Consider the following 15,526-nt stretch of genomic DNA (forward strand, 5'->3'; position numbering starts at 1 on the left):
TTCGGAGGGTGGGATGGCCTACCTCTGGCAGGCTGCGGAAAGAGGAAGAGACCTGACCAGGGACAGCAGCCCCCCTTGGCCTGCTTGCTGCCCCCCTTGGAGGAGCTCCAGCCAGATCAATCAATCAATCGTATTTATCAGCAGCAGATCAGCAGCCAGCTGGGCTCGCCCACAAGGGGTCAAGAGCTGAGGGCCGGGAATCAGGATGCCTCCAGTCCCGGGGACCGTGGCCTGTAGCTTCCTTCTCGGAGCTGCGAGGCCCGGGACAACGGACTGGAAGGGACGAGGAGTAGAAGGAAGAGAGAGGAGGAACCGGGACCTTTGGTGGAGGAGCCCTGGGAAGGGATGAGTAGGGGTAGAAGGGGAACAGGCCTTCGGCCTTCCAGTGCCGCATCCTCTTCCCCGGAGCTCCTTGGGGGAGCCAACTTGTACTTGTTGCCAACTTGTTCTCCCCGAGCGCTTAGTACAGTGCACTGCACACAGTAAGCGCTCAATAAATACCATTGAATGAATGAATGAACCAGAGCCAAACGCGGTCGCACGGCGCCACCTAGCGGCAAGCAGGGAAAGAGTCACCGGCTTCCTCAGGTGGCTCCTCATCATCATCAATCGTATTTATTGAGCGCTTACTGTGTGCACAGCACTGTACTAAGCGCTTGGGAAGTACAAATTGGCAACATATAGAGACAGTCCCTACCCAACAGTGGGCTCACAGTCTAAAAGGGGGCTCATAATAATAATAATAATAATGATGTTGGTATTTGTTAAGCTCTTACTACGTGCCAAGCACTCTTCTAAACGCTGGCGGGGGGAATACAAGGTAATCAAGCTTGTCCCACGTGGGGCTCACAGTCTTAATCCCCACTTTACAGATGAGGGAACTGAGGCAGAGGAGTGACTTGCCCTGTCACACAGCTAAGTGGCAGAGTCAGGATTAGAACCCATAACCTCCCAAGCCTGGGCTCTTTCCACCGAGCCACGCTCATGAGTGGACAAACAGCAATAATGATGATGATGGTATTCGGTAAGCGCTTACTACGGGCCAGGCACTACAGTAAGCACAGGGGTGGATGCAGCGCTTAGAACAGTGCTTTGTACATAGTAAGCGCTTAACAAGTACCATCATTATATAAGGAAATGGGGTTGGACGCAGTCATTGTCCCGCACAGGACTCAGTCTTCATCCCCATTTTACAGATGAGACCCAAAACAGTGAAGTGGCTTGCCCAGGGCCACCGAGCAGACAGGTGGCGGAGCCGGGATTAGAACCCATGACCCTCCGACTTCCAGGCCGTGCTGTATCCCCTAAGCCAACCTGCTCCTCTGACAAAGCCATGTGGGGAGTGGGTGAGGGGACGCGGAAGGGGAAGCAGCGTCTCCTCCAGTAGGCTGACCCTTCCACTTCAAACAAACAGGAGAGTGCTGAAAGGTGCTGTGCCCCCAGAAGAGACCAGCTAGCCCCCTTCTGCCCCTCTAGACTGTAAAGTCATTGCAGACAGGGAACACGTTTACCAACTCTGTTATATTGTACTCTCCAAGGTGCTCAGTACAGTGCTCTGCACATAGCGCTCAATAAATACAATCGGTTGACTGATTGGCCCCTGCCAGGCCCTGGACGGAAGAGGACAGAGCAGTGGGAGGGTGGAGTTGAGGGGGGCGGTCGGGGTGTGTGTGTGTGTGTCTCGTTGAATCGTTTTAATTTTTTAAAAAGCGAGAAGAGAAAATGCCTCTGGACAAAAATATAACTCAGGAGGGGCCTGGGGCTGCCCCCTCCTTTCCCCAAGGATTGGGGTCACATGTTGAGAGTGGGGGATACACTTTAGGGGGTTTCTCTGGTCCCTGATTTCAATACCCCCCCATCCCCGAGAGCCAATGGGAGTGGGAAAATGAGTAGGGCCTTCTCTTTCTGCTCACTCCCCCAGGTCTTCACATTAAAAAGAGAAGCATTGAAGCACGTTCAGGGGGAACGGGGAAGCCGAGGCTGCCGCCCTACACCCGGGGGAATGATGTGGGAAAGAATAGTTTTGTGGCAAAGAGTGGTTTTGTGGCATTCTGCTGTGGCTGCAGCGATCTTCTTCTGCCCCCTCCTCCCCGAGCACGCTGGGACCCCCTCTCCCCACCCCACAGTGGGATTCACACAGGACAGGTGAGAGAGGGAGGTGGGATTTGGGCCTCAGATATGTGCCCACAGGCTGAGACCACAGCGAAGTCGGTGCCCGGGGCACACCAGCTGGCACGGGTGACCCCGGCCCCGCTCCCCACGCTGATGTCATCCGGGGCTCGGCCTCCCGTCCCTTGCAACTGCCCCCGCCCCCCCCCAAATCACCGCGTCGGGGCAGCTCCCTCCCAGGGGCCCTTTCCTTACAGCTGTCGACAGCATGTGGAGAGTTGGGAAGGATGAGAGCAGTAGGCAGGGGGTGAGGGGAAGAGGGCTGGCACCCTCCCTCACTCGCCCTTGGTCTTGCCAGCCCGGCCCCGGAAGTAGGTCTGGTGGAAGAAATGGAGAAAGAGCGCCAGGTAGGCCAGGTACATGGAGAAGGCCCAGAACACTTGGTCCTGGGAGATGTGGCAGTTCCGATCTTGCATCCAGAACCAGTTGAGGCCGATGACGGTCATGCCTCCGGCCATCTGCAGGATCTGCAGCACCGTGATGAGCATGGCGCAGGGCCGGGGCACCCGCAGGCCGGCCGCCCGGGCCGTGTAGTAGGAGTACATGAAGGCGTGCACGCCGTAGTTCATGGTCATGAACCAGCCGCTGCTGGCCACTTTGTCCTTGTAGGCGTACCAGGTGTAAATAAGCACCGTGCTATGGTGGAACCAGTGCAAGAACAGCAGCCGCTGCTTACGCAGCACGATGAAGGCCGTGTCGCCTGGGGAGACGGACGCAGGTGGGTCAGCGAGTCTGGCACGTGTGACGGAGTGGGGACCGTGAGAGACCCTCCCCCCACCCTTGGCTCTTCTTCGGCCCCGCCACCCCCATTCCCTCCTCTCATCGAAAAGCGATCAGCAGCAGTGGGGGAAGGGGAACACAAGCTAGGAAAGTCAGGGGAACCGCCGGGTCATGGGGTGGCACATCTTTTTCCCCACATCTTCAGGGAGACTTTGGGTTTATTCTTTACTTTAACTCCACCCCCTCCCCTCGCTTCTGTATAGCTCGAGATCCTAGAAAGGTCTCGGGAGGCCCCTACCTGGGCCGGGGTACCACACCCCATTTCCACTTGCCCCTGGAGAAGGTAGGGGACTGGGACCTCGCGGTGGGGAGAAGCTCGGGGCCGGGCCAGGGCGGGGGAAATGGGCGATGGGGGCCGCCGGACTCACCGAGCTCGATGACCTTGCTGGCTGAGAAGAGGAAGGACCAGAAGCGGACGACGGGGTCGTTGTAGAAGCGGGTGAAACAGACGCTGTGCTTCAGCCCTCCCCAGAGCAGCACGGCCTTCATGAAACCCCACATCCTCACCGTGCCCAAGATGCTGCAGGGGGGTGGGGAGAACGGGATGCGTCACAGGACGCGGGACGGGGGAGCGGTCAGACCCGGGGCAGCAGCGGGGCCGAGCGGAAAGGGCGCGGGCTCAGGAGTCAGAGGACCTGGGTTGTAATATCAGCTCTGCCGCCTGTCTGCTGTATGACTGGGCAAATCAATGAACTTCTGTGTCTCGGTATCCACATCTGCCAAATGGGGTTCAGTATTCGGTCTCCCTCCTAAACTGTCAGCCCCATGTGGGATCTGATTACGTTATGTCTACTCCAGTGCTTAGTACGATGCTTGACATATAGTGACGGCTTAAATACTACAATTATTACTATTAACAAAAGGCACTATTATTTTTATTATTATTATTGCTACCAGTAACCGTCCTCAAGCCTCCAAAGAAGCCTCCAGCTCTGGACATTTAAGCAGCTGAAACTGCCTCTCCACTTCACCCTTCCCTAACAGGGCCTTTCTCTCTCTCCCGCCAGATAGGTGAAGTTTGAATCCGATCTAATACCAAAGCTTCTCCTGCCTTTCTTCCCAGGTGCATTATTGACGGCACCCCCTCCCTCAAAGCTCAGCCAGGACCACTGTCACCCCGGGGCTGCGAAGAGCGCAGCATGGAGTTAAACTCCGGGGTACCGCGTCTCCTGTCTACCGTACTCTCCCAAATGCTTACAGAGTGCTCTGCAAACAGTAGACCCTCAACAGATACTCTGACTGATGTTCGAATTGAAGATAGCCAAGACTCAGAGGGATGAAGGGGGGTGGGAAGGGGGTGGGGTCCCTGGAGAGGAAGACACAGACACAGGGATTTGAAGAGCATCTTACCTGAAGATGGCCAAGCTGAGGGACCAGAACATCAGGGGCAGGCGCAGGTTGTAGCCACTCCTGCCCTTCATGACTCGCTGCCCCATAAAAATGAGCAGCAGGTACACAAGCACCATCGGAAAGGATGTCCTCCTGATGGGGAGAGAGGGGAAAGGAGGGAAAAAGAGGCATCACGCTGTGGGGGAGGGGGCGTCTCCCAAGGGTGCAGAGCTGGGTGTTATGGACCCACGGACATACTCACACCAGCCTGGACAAAAGTCAAGTGTCTTGAGAACACCCACCAGGCCATTACTGGGTCAGACCAATGGCCCTTCCTGCCCAGTAGCCCACCTCTCACAGTGGCCACGGGACACTTGGAGGAACTATGTAGTGGCCACCTCTGACATCAACCCTAATCGAATCCAGGTGTGAACGGGAAGACGCAGCAGGGCCTAGTGGAAAGAGCACGTGTGGGGAGTCAGAGGACCTGGGTTCTAGTCCTAGCTCCACCACTTGTCTGCTGTGTGACCTTGGGGAGGTTGCTTAACTTCTCTTTGCCTCAGTTACCTTATCTGCAAAACTAGGATTAAGACTGTGAGCCCTAAGTGGGACAGGGACTGTGACCAACCTGATTAGCTTGTGTCTGCCTCTGAGCTTAGTAGAGTGCCTGGCACACAGTAAGCACTTTACAAATGCCATTTTTCTTTTTTTTTTTTTTTTTAAAAAAAAAAAGACTCTTGAAGCCCTGGGATGGGAAGCCTCATTCTTTCCCTTCCTCTGGCTGGCAACCCCATGGGGGAGACTGGAATCAGGCCCAGGAGGCTTGAGATATAGCAGTGATGCCCCCCTCTCACCATTCCCAACCATCCCCTGCCCAGATGAAGCCTGGGCTGGGAAGGGGGAGAAGGGCACGGGCATAAAGCCCAGGCCACAGCCTGGCATCAAGTCAGTAAGGCTCCGGTCATTCACTTCTTTCCCACAACCATGGGAGAAGAAGGTTTGCTGCCAGCCCGCTCCTCACTTCTAGACTGTGAGCCCGTTGTTGGGTAGGGACTGTCTCTATCTGTACCGAACTGTACTTTCCAAGAGCTTAGTACGGTGCTCTGCACACAGTAAGCGCTCAATAAATACGATTGAATGAATAAATGGATGACTGAATGACCTTCCCCAGTAGAAAGAGCAGAGGCCTGGGAGTCTTCTAGTTTCCAGATGCCTCCTCCGGGTGGAAAGGAGAGATTCTAGGGCAAGTGGAGGTAGGGGTGTGGAGGAGGGTGGGAGAGAGGCTGGTGACTAGTAAGAGCTAGTGGTGGTCAGCTTGAGAGGAAGGGTCTTCATCTCCAGAGAGAGGTGTGCCCTGCTCTCTATGTCGCACACACACACCCACCCACCCCCAACCCCCTAGGCTTTGAGGCTCCATTTGCCCATACAAAAAGTCCAGTTCCAAACCCCTATGCTATCTTGCTGGGCAGATTTGAGGGCAAAAGGCCCAGGAGAGTAGTGCTGTCACTCATCATCATCATCATCAATCGTATTTATTGAGCGCTTACTATGTGCAGAGCACCGTACTAAGCGCTTGGGAAGTACAAATTGGCAACACATAGAGACAGTCCCTACCCAACAGTGGGCTCACAGTCTAAAAGGGGGAGACAGAGAACAAAACCAAACATACCAACAAAATAAAATAAATAGGATAGATATGTACAAGTAAAATAAATAAATAAATAGAGTAATAAATATGTACTCACCTCCCCCACCCCCCACTCACCTCCCCCCACCCCCACCCCAAAGGGCTCTGCTGACAATCCAATCCCCGAGATGGGAAGACTGACCTGGGGCAGGGAATGATGAGAGGTGAGATGCCAAAAGTCTAACTCCCAACCCCACCCTCTGCCTCACTCCCTTGCTCACTGGCTTCCCCTAGGACCCTTGAGTCAAAGGGGTTAAGGGCTCCCCACGATGGGGGACTACATGGGAAGCAGCATATCCTAGTAGAAAGAATATGGGCCTGGGAGCCAGGGGACCTGGGTTCTAACCCCCAGCTCCACCACTTGTCTGTGTGACCTTGGACAAATCACTTAACTTTTCTGTGCCTCAGCTTCCTCATCTATACAATGGGAACAAAATCCTACTCCCTTCAACTTAAACTGTGAGCCCCATGTTGGACCAGGACTGTGTCCAACCTAGTTATCTAGCACCTACCCAGCACTTAGTACAGTGCTCAGCCCTTAGTAAGTACTTAAGTATCCTAATTATTATTATTATTATCATCATTAGAGAAGAAGCAAGAGATTCCCCCACTCCACAGACCTAGAAAGGTGGCCCAGGGAGAGGAAACAGACGGCTCTGCCACCTGTCTTCTGCGTGACCTTGGGCAAGTCACTTACCTTCTCTGTGCCCCAGTTACCTCATCTGCAAAATGGGAATTAAGACTATGGGCCCCATGTGGGGCACGGACTGTGTCCAGTCTGATTAGCTTGTATCTACCCCAGTACTCAGAACAGTGCCTAGCACATAGTAAGCACCTAATACCATTAAAAAAAAAGTGGCTACAGGAGATACCTATGATGCCTCACACCCAGTAGGTCAATCCTTTCACCCTCCTCCTGCCTCCTCTTCTCTGCGCCCCCCACTACTGGGCTTTTTACTCCCCAGAGGTAGACACCTCTTCCCATATGTATATCTGTAATTTTATTTAAACAAGAACTGTAAGCTTACTGTGGATAGGGAATGTGTCTATTATTGTACTCTCCCAAGCACTTAGTACAGTGCTCTGCACAGAGTAAGCACTCTATAAATATTCCACTAAGTAAACTGGAAAGGGGAGGTTCTAGGGCAGGAGGAGGGAGGGAGAGAGGCTTGTGGTTAGTAAGAGTTAGTGATGGTCAGCTTCAGAGGAAAGGGTAGGCACTCCTAGACAGAGACACCATGTTCTCTGGGGAAGTGAGAGGGAGTGGGAGGAAGGGAGCTCGGAGAGGGGCCTGGAACATCACTGCCTGGGACACGGAGAAACAATTGGGCATTCAGTGGCGTAGGAACACATACCAATTGTGTAGGACAACCTCATTTGTCTAATCCAGCCGGCAGCTTGGGGGAAACCCACACTCTGGCCCCCCAGAGAAGCCTTAAAGGGCGGGGGAAACGCTCCTAAAGGGAGCCCTGTCACCGAAGGCCCTCCTGGAGTGGGTTTGTCCCCAAGATTCACAGGCTCATGGTAGGAAGGAGGGCCAAGCACTCCAACCTCCTTCATAGGACCAGAGGGAGGGAAGGGAAGGGGTGATGGGGGAGGGAATGGAAGGGGGACAGAGGGAGGGAAGGGAAGGGGGACAGAGGGAGGGAAGGGAAGGGGGACAGAGGGAGGGAAGGGAAGGGGGGATGGGGGAAGGGAAGGGGGGACAGAGGGGGGGAAGGGAAGGGGGGGCGGGGGGAAGGGAAGGGGGAACAGAGAGGACGGGAAGGGGGGACAGAGGGAGGGAAGGGAAGGGGGGACAGAGGGAGGGAAGGGAAGGGGGGACAGAGGGAGGGAAGGGAAGGGGGGACAGAGGGAGGGAAGGGAAGGGGAGACAGAGGGAGGGAAGGAAAGGGGGACAGAGGGAGGGAAGGGAAGGGGGGACAGAGGGAGGGAAGGGAAAGGGGGACAGAGGGAGGGAAGGGAAGGGGGGACAGAGGGAGGGAAGGGGGGACAGAGGGAGGGAAGGGGGGACAGAGGGAGGGAAGGGAAGGAGGGACAGAGGGAGGGGAGGGAAGGGGGGACAGAGGGAGGGGAGGGAAGGGGGGACAGAGGGAGGGGAGGGAAGGGGGGACAGAGGGAGGGGAGGGAAGGGGGACAGAGGGAGGGGAGGGAAGGGGGGACAGAGGGAGGGGAGGGAAGGGGGGACAGAGGGAGGGGAGGGAAGGGGGGACAGAGGGAGGGAAGGGAAGGGGGACAGAGGGAGGGAAGGGAAGGGGGGACAGAGGGAGGGAAGGGAAGGGGGGACAGAGGGAGGGAGTGGAATTTCGGGGCTGTGTCTGGATCAGCTAGGGCAGCTGTTCCCCTCCAGAAAACAGTTCCCCTCCCCTGCTTCTCCCCTCTCTCCCCACTTGTCTCCAAGTCAAGGATCTAATCGGGTCCGGTCTCGGGCGGCCGGAGAGCAGGGAATGGCAGCTGCTGAGAAGGAAAGGTTCGGGCGATGGGGTTCCTGGGGCCAACACGTGAGTGAGGGAGAGGCAGAGGGGAAGAGGGCGGGTGCGTGGACTCAGTTTGGGAAACAGGCTCGCAAATCCGCGCGTCTCCCGCCCTGCCCTTGAGGAGCCCGGCTGGGTGGCGCAGGGCAGGCCGAAGGGGTCAGCCTCTCTGAGGGCCTCTGTTCTCTCTCTCCCTCCCTCCCTCCTCCTCCTCCTCCTCCTCCGGTCACCCTCCGCCAACCCCCCCCCCCCCCCCCCCCGCCCCCGCTCCTTCCCAGCGCTGACCCGGAACCGGACTCTGCGGGCGGACGGAGGAAAAGGCTGGGCCCTACTGAGCGCTCACCTCCTCCAGGAGGCCTTCCCACACTGAGCCCCCTCCTCCCCATCCCCCCCGCCTTACCTCCTTCCCCTCCCCACAGCACCTGTTTATATGTTTGTGCGTATTTATTACTCTATTTGATTTGTACGTATTCATTCTATTTCTTTTATTTTGTTCATATGTTTTGTTCTCTGTCTCCCCCTTCTAGACTGTGAGCCCGCTGTTGGGTCGGGGCCGCCTCTAGATGTTGCCAACTTGGACTTCCCAAGCGCTTAGTCCAGTGCTCTGCACACAGTAAGCGCTCAATAAATCATCATCATCAATCGTATTTATTGAGCGCTTACTGTGTGCAGAGCACTGTACTAAGCAATTGGGAAGCACAAATTGGCAACATCTAGAGACAGTCCCTACCCAACAGTGGGCTCACAGTCTAAAAGGGGGAGACAAAACCAAACATACTAACAAAATACTTCCCAAGCGCTTGGTCCAGTGCTCTGCACACAGTAAGCGCTCAAAAAATACTTCCCAAGCGCTTGGTCCAGTGCTCTGCACGCAGTAAGCGCTCAATAAATACTTCCCAAGCGCTTGGTCCAGTGCTCTGCACACAGTAAGCACTCAATAAATACTTCCCAAAAGCTTAGTACAGTGCTCTGCACACAGTAAGCGCTCAATAAAGGCAATTTATTGCATTTATCGGCCCGGCCCCACCATCATCATCATCATCAATCGTACTTATTGAGCGCTTACTATGTGCAGAGCACTGTACTAAGCGCTTAGGAAGTACAAATTGGCAACATATAGAGACAGTCCCTACCCAACGGTGGGCTCACAGTCTAAAAGGGGGAGACAGAGAACAAAACCAAACATACTAACAAAATAAAATTAATAGAATAGATATGTACAAGTAAAATAAATAGAGTAATAAATATGTACAAACATATATACATATATACAGGTGCTGTAGGGAAGGAGGTAAGACAGGGGGAGGGAGAGGAAGGAGGGGGCTCAGTCTGGGAAGGCCCGCCATCCATCTTCTAATAATAATGGCAATCAATCAATCAATCGTATTTATTGAGCGCTTATTGTGTGCAGAGCGCTGTACTAAGCGCTTGGGAAGTCCAAGCTGGTAACAGATAGAGAATGTTTGAGTGAATAAATGTTTGAATTGAATGAATGAATGACTGAATAAATACGATTGAATGAATGACTGACTGAATTCGTCCGCCCCACCTTCCTCCTTTCCCGTCAAGTCTCGGGCGAGGTTGCTCCTGGTCCTGGAGGGTTTCCGCCCGCCCTTTTCCTTCCTTCCTCCGGGTCTGGGCGCGGTGCCCCCCCGACTCACCAGTTGTCCACGATCCAGGGCCGCAGGTCCAGGTGGTGCTCGAAGTCGTAGGCCTGCAGCAGCAGCAGCCCCTCGCCGGAGCCGTTCATGCCGGCGGGGCCTCCTCCGTCTCCCCCTTTTAGACTGTGAGCCCGCTGTTGGGTAGGGACTGTCTCTATATGTTGCTAACTTGGATTTCCCAAGCGCTTAGTACAGTGCTCTGCACACAGTAAGCGCTCAATAAATACTATTGATTGATTGACGGGGCGCCCGTCGTCAGCGCTCCGCTCCCGACACGTGCGCCTCCCGCTCTGGGCGGCCGCTTCCCGCAGCGCGCCTTATATAGCCCCTCCCGACCCAAGCCACGCCCACTTTCCCTAGGGCCACGCCCCCTCCCGGCTCTCAACCAATCGCGGCGGCCGGACCCACCCACCCCTCAGGCCCCGCCCCCTTCCGCCGCGATGATTGGCCGGCAGCTAGGCCCCGCCCCTGCTCCCGGCCCGGCCCCACCATCGTAATCATCAATCAATCAATCGTACTTATTGAGCGCTTACTATGTGCAGAGCACTGTACTAAGCGCTTCGGAAGTACAAATTGGCAACATATAGAGACGGTCCCTACCCAACAGTGGGCATCATCATCATTATCAATCGTATTTATTGAGCGCTTACTATGTGCAGAGCACTGGACTAAGCGCTTGGGAAGTACAAATTGGCAACATATAGAGACGGTCCCTACCCAACAGTGGGCATCATCATCATCATCAATCGTATTTATTGAGCGCTTACTATGTGCAGAGCACTGGACTAAGCGCTTCGGAAGTACAAATTGGCAACATATAGAGACGGTTCCTTACCCAACAGTGGGCATCATCATCATCATCATCAATCGTATTTATTGAGCGCTTACTATGTGCAGAGCACTGGACTAAGCGCTTGGGAAGTACAAATTGGCAACATATAGAGACAGTCCCTACCCAACAGTGGGCTCACAGTCTAAAAGGGGGAGACAGAGAACAAAACCAAACATAGTAACAAAATAAAATAAATAGAATAGATATGGACAAGCAAAATCAATCAATAAATCAATCAATAAATCAATCGCATTTATTGAGCGCTTACTATGTGCAGAGCACTGTACTAAGCGCTTGGGAAGTACAAATTGGCAAATATAGAGACAGTCCCTACCCAACAGCGGGCTCACAGTCTAAAAGGGGGAGACAGAGAACAAAACCAAACATACTAACAAAATAAAATAAATAGAATAGATAGGGACAAGTAAAATAAATAAATAAATAGAGTAATAAATATGTACAAACATATATACATATATACAGGTGCTGTGGGGAAGGGAAGGAAGTAAGATGGGGGGGATGGAGAGGGGGACGAGGGAGAGAGGAAGGAAGGGGCTCATAACGGCATTTATTAAGCGCTTACTCTGTGCAAAGCACTGTTCTAAGCGCTGGGGGTATTCAAGGTGATCAGGTTGTCCCACGTGGGACTGACAGTCTTAATCCCCATTTTAGAGATGAAGTAAATGAGGCTCAGAGAAGTTAAGCGACTTGCCCAAAGTCACACCTCTGACTCCAAAGCCCGTGCTCTGTCCGCTGAGCCACAATGCTTCTCGTCACCATCCCTCTTCTAATAATAATAGCAATCAATCAATCAATCAATCTGAGTGCTCTGCACACAGTAAGCGCTCAATAAATACGATTGATTCAATCAATCAATCAATCAATCAATCGTATTTATTGAGCGCTTACTGTGTGCAGAGCACTGGACTGAGCGCTTGGGAAGTCCAAGTTGGCAACATATAGAGACAGTCCCTACCCAACAGTGGGCTCACAGTCTAGAAGAATGGCAATTGTTAAAATATATATATATATAATGGCATTTGTTAATAATAATAATAATGATGGTATTTATTAAGCGCTTACTATGTGCAAAGCACTGTTCTAAGCGCTGGGGGGAAACAAGGTAATCAGGTTGTCCCACAGGAGGCTCACAGTCTTAATCCCCATTTGACAGATGAGGTAACAGAGGCACAGAGAAGTTAAGTGACTTGCCCAAAGTCACACAGCTGACAATTGGAGGAGCCGGGATTTGAACCCCTGACCTCTGACTCCAAAGCCCGGGCTCTTTCCACTGAGCCACACTGCTTCCCGTGTTAAGCACTTACTATGTGCAGAGCACTGTTCCAAGCGCTGGGGGGGGGGGTACAAGGTGATTAAGTTGTCCCACGGTGGGGCTCACAGTCTTAATCCCCATCACCTCTTCCAGGAGGCCTTCCCACACTGAGCCCCCTCCTTCCTTTCCCGCTTAGTACAGTGCTCTGCACACAGTAAGCGCTCAATAAATACGATTGATTGATTGATTTCCCCCTCCTCCCCCTCCCCCTCCCCCGCCTTACCTCCTTCCCCTCCCCACAGCACCTGTATATATGTATATGTTTGTACGTATTTATTACCCTATTTATTTTACTTGTACATATTTATTCTATTTATTTTATTTTGTTTATATGTTTTGTTGTCTGTCTCCCCCTTCTAGACTGTGAGCCCGCTGTTGGGTAGGGACCATCTCTATATGTTGCCAACTGGTACTTCCCAAGCGCTTAGTACAGTGCTCTGCACACAGTAAGCACTCAATAAATACGATTGAATGAATGAATGAATTTTACAGATGGGGGAACTGAGGCTCAGAGAAGTGAAGTGACTTGCCCAGAGTCACACAGCTGACAAGTGGCGGAGCCGGGATTTGAACCCATGACCTCTGACTCCAAAGCCCGGGCTCTTTCCACTGAGCCACGCTGCTCGGGCTCACAGTCTAGAAGTAGTAATGATGCCATTTATTAAGTGCTTACTATGTGCATATATGTTTGTACAGATTTATTACTCTATTTTACTTGTACATATTTACTATTTTATTTATTTTATTTTGCTAATATGTTTTGTTTTGTTGTCTGTCTCCCCCTTCTAGACTGGGAGCCCGCTGTTGGGTTCACAGTCTAGAAATAATAATGATGGCATTTATTAAGCGCTTACTATGTGCAAATCACTGTTCTGTACATATGTTTGTACAGACGTATTACTCTATTTATTTTACTTGTACAGATTTGCTATTCATTTTATTTTGTTAATATGTTTTGTTCTGTTGTCTGTCTCCCCCTTCTAGACTGTGAGCCTGCTGTTGGGTAGGGACCGTCTCTAGATGTTGCCAACTTGTACTTCCCAAGCGCTTAGTACAGTGTTCTGCACACAGTAAGCGCTCAATAAATACGATTGAATGAATGAATGAATGTTCTAAGCGCTGGTTCTAGACTGTGAGCCCGTTGGGTAGGGACCGTCTCTAGATGTTGCCAACTTGGACTTCCCAAGCGCTTAGTACAGTCCTCTGCACACAGTAAGTGCTCAATAAATATGATTGAATGAATGAATGAATGAATAAATGAATGTTCTAAACGCTGGTTCTAGACTGTGAGCCCGTTGGGTAGGGACCGTCTCTATATGTTGCCAACTTGGACTTCCCAAGCGCTTAATACAGTGCTCTGCACACAGTAAGCGCTCAATAAATACGATTGAATGAATGAATGAATGAGAGGCGAGGGGCAGGGCTGGAGGGGGGACAGTGCCCTTTGGGGAAATGATCGGAAATCCTCAACCTGGAACTTCATCCGATGAAATCAGGCTGGAATGTCATGCTTCCAAGACTGAGGCCCCTTTTTCCTCTCCTCCTCCCCCCCCCCTCACCCTACCTCCTTCCCCTCCCCACAGCACTTGTCTATAGATTTATTACTCTACTTACAGATTTATTACTCTATTTTACTCCTACAGATTTACTAGTCCATTTATTTCGTTAACGATGTGCCCCTAGCTTTAATTCTATTTGTTCCGACGATTTTGACACCTGTCTCCGTGTTTTGTTTTGTTGTCTGTCTCCCCCTTCTCGACTGTGAGCCCGTTGTTGGGGAGGGACCGGCTCTAGATGTCGCCGACTTGGGCTTCCCAAGTGCTTAGTCCAGTGCTCTGCACACGGTAGGCGCTCAATAAATACGATTGAATGAATGAATGAATGAATGAATGCCAGGGGGGAAGGGCGGGGGGCAGTGCCAGGGTGAGGGAAGGGTGAAGCAGGGACAGAGGGGGACAGTCCCCGGGTGGCGGGCACAGCCAAAGGGGCAGGGCAGGGCCACCCACCACTAAGGGCACCGAGGGCACTGCCCTGCCCTCATCCCGCCATCACTCCAGCCCCTGGGGTGCTGCCCACTCGCCCCTGTGGGGTTTGACCCTTTCCAGAGGAGGAGTGGAAGCGGGCCGGGGCCAGGGTCACCCCGAGTCCGCAGCAGCCTGCCCGGGCCCGAAAGGCCGAGCCGCTCGCCCCGCTTCCTCAGCTCCTCACCACCGCCCGGCCTATGGGCCCGGGCTGTGGTGGAGGTCATCTGACCCCCTGGGGAAACCCGGCGGTTATATTATTGTTGGCGTTTGGGTGCTGTTGACATTTGGGGTCGCTGGCTACCGCTGACGCCGTTGTTGGCTCTGGTTTAATATTTCCCGAGTGCCCCTTCATGCCAGACCTGGGACAGACAGCATGTGGTCTTTAACGCTTGGGGCCCAGAGGATGCCTCCTTCCCTTTGACCCCGGAGGGGAGAAGGGTGAGGCGGAGGCTGCTTCTGTCACACCTAACACTCATTCATTCATTCAATCGTATTTATTGAGCGCTTACTGTGTGTGCAGAGCACTGTATTAAGCGCTTGGGAAGTATGGGAAGTACAAGTCGGCAACCTATAGAGACGGTTCCTACCCAGCAACGGGCTCCCTGCCTCATTCATTTATTCATTCAATTGTATTTATTGAGCGCTTACTGTGTGCAGAGTACTGTACTAAGCATTGGGGAGTACAAGTCGGCAACCTATAGAGACGGTTCCTACCCAACAACGGGCTCCCTGGCTCATTCATTCATTCATTCATTCAATCGTATTTATTGAGCGCTTACTGTGTGCAGAGTACTGTACTTGGGAAGTACAAGTTGGCAACATCTAGAAACGGTCCCTACCCAACAGTGGGCTCACAGTCTAGAAGATCCGAGATCCTCCCTCCAGTCTCCATCCCTTCACCTCTCCCTTCTCCCCAAACCAAGGGCTCTGCACTGAGCCCCCTCTCCTCCAGCTCCAGACAAATTCTCCATCCTGAATGATGCTCACCCTTTCTCTCCCCAAGGAATTCTCCTCCGGGGCTTCCCTCCACCAATTAATTCCTGCTCAGAGTCTAAGGGCTCAGCAACAGATCCCGCTGCCTCTGGGCCCTTAACTGGCTGGCAGGAAACCACAGTATCTTTGTCAACTCATAACCATCTACTCATATTGACCCATCATTCCACCCCCACCATCCTTCCCCAGCCAGTCTGGGGCCTAATCTCACCACTTTAGCCCCGGGACCTCCCTCCTCACGGAT

At 52.9% G+C, this 15,526-nt stretch overlaps 1 protein-coding gene across 1 annotated transcript; it reads right to left on the reverse strand.

Annotated features, from left to right (window-relative positions):
* Positions 1–1,222: 1,222 nt before the first annotated feature.
* On the reverse strand, positions 1,223–10,275 carry ELOVL3 (ELOVL fatty acid elongase 3). The gene is made up of 4 exons (XM_038758121.1): positions 10,101–10,275; positions 4,300–4,431; positions 3,318–3,469; positions 1,223–2,869 (listed from the first exon to the last, which is right to left on the reverse strand). Exons 1-4 carry the CDS (start codon positions 10,187–10,189, stop codon positions 2,445–2,447), a joined length of 798 nt encoding a protein of 265 aa, XP_038614049.1. The 5' UTR covers positions 10,190–10,275; the 3' UTR covers positions 1,223–2,444.
* Between the last annotated feature and the right edge of the window lie 5,251 nt (positions 10,276–15,526).

Source organism: Tachyglossus aculeatus, chromosome 16, assembly GCF_015852505.1.
Source record: "Tachyglossus aculeatus isolate mTacAcu1 chromosome 16, mTacAcu1.pri, whole genome shotgun sequence".
In the NCBI taxonomy this organism is placed as follows: domain Eukaryota; kingdom Metazoa; phylum Chordata; class Mammalia; order Monotremata; family Tachyglossidae; genus Tachyglossus; species Tachyglossus aculeatus.

Bases quoted from the DNA above. Each gene is read 5' to 3' on its own strand.
- ELOVL3 (XM_038758121.1), bottom strand. From the start codon at position 10,189: ATGAACGGCTCCGGCGAGGGGCTGCTGCTGCTGCAGGCCTACGACTTC. The intron at 3,470-4,299 runs GTAAGATGCTCT...ACCCCCCTGCAG, and splicing joins CTCAGCTTGGCCATCTTCAG to CATCTTGGGCACGGTGAGGA. The intron at 2,870-3,317 runs GTGAGTCCGGCG...CCGTCTCCCCAG, and splicing joins CAGCAAGGTCATCGAGCTCG to GCGACACGGCCTTCATCGTG.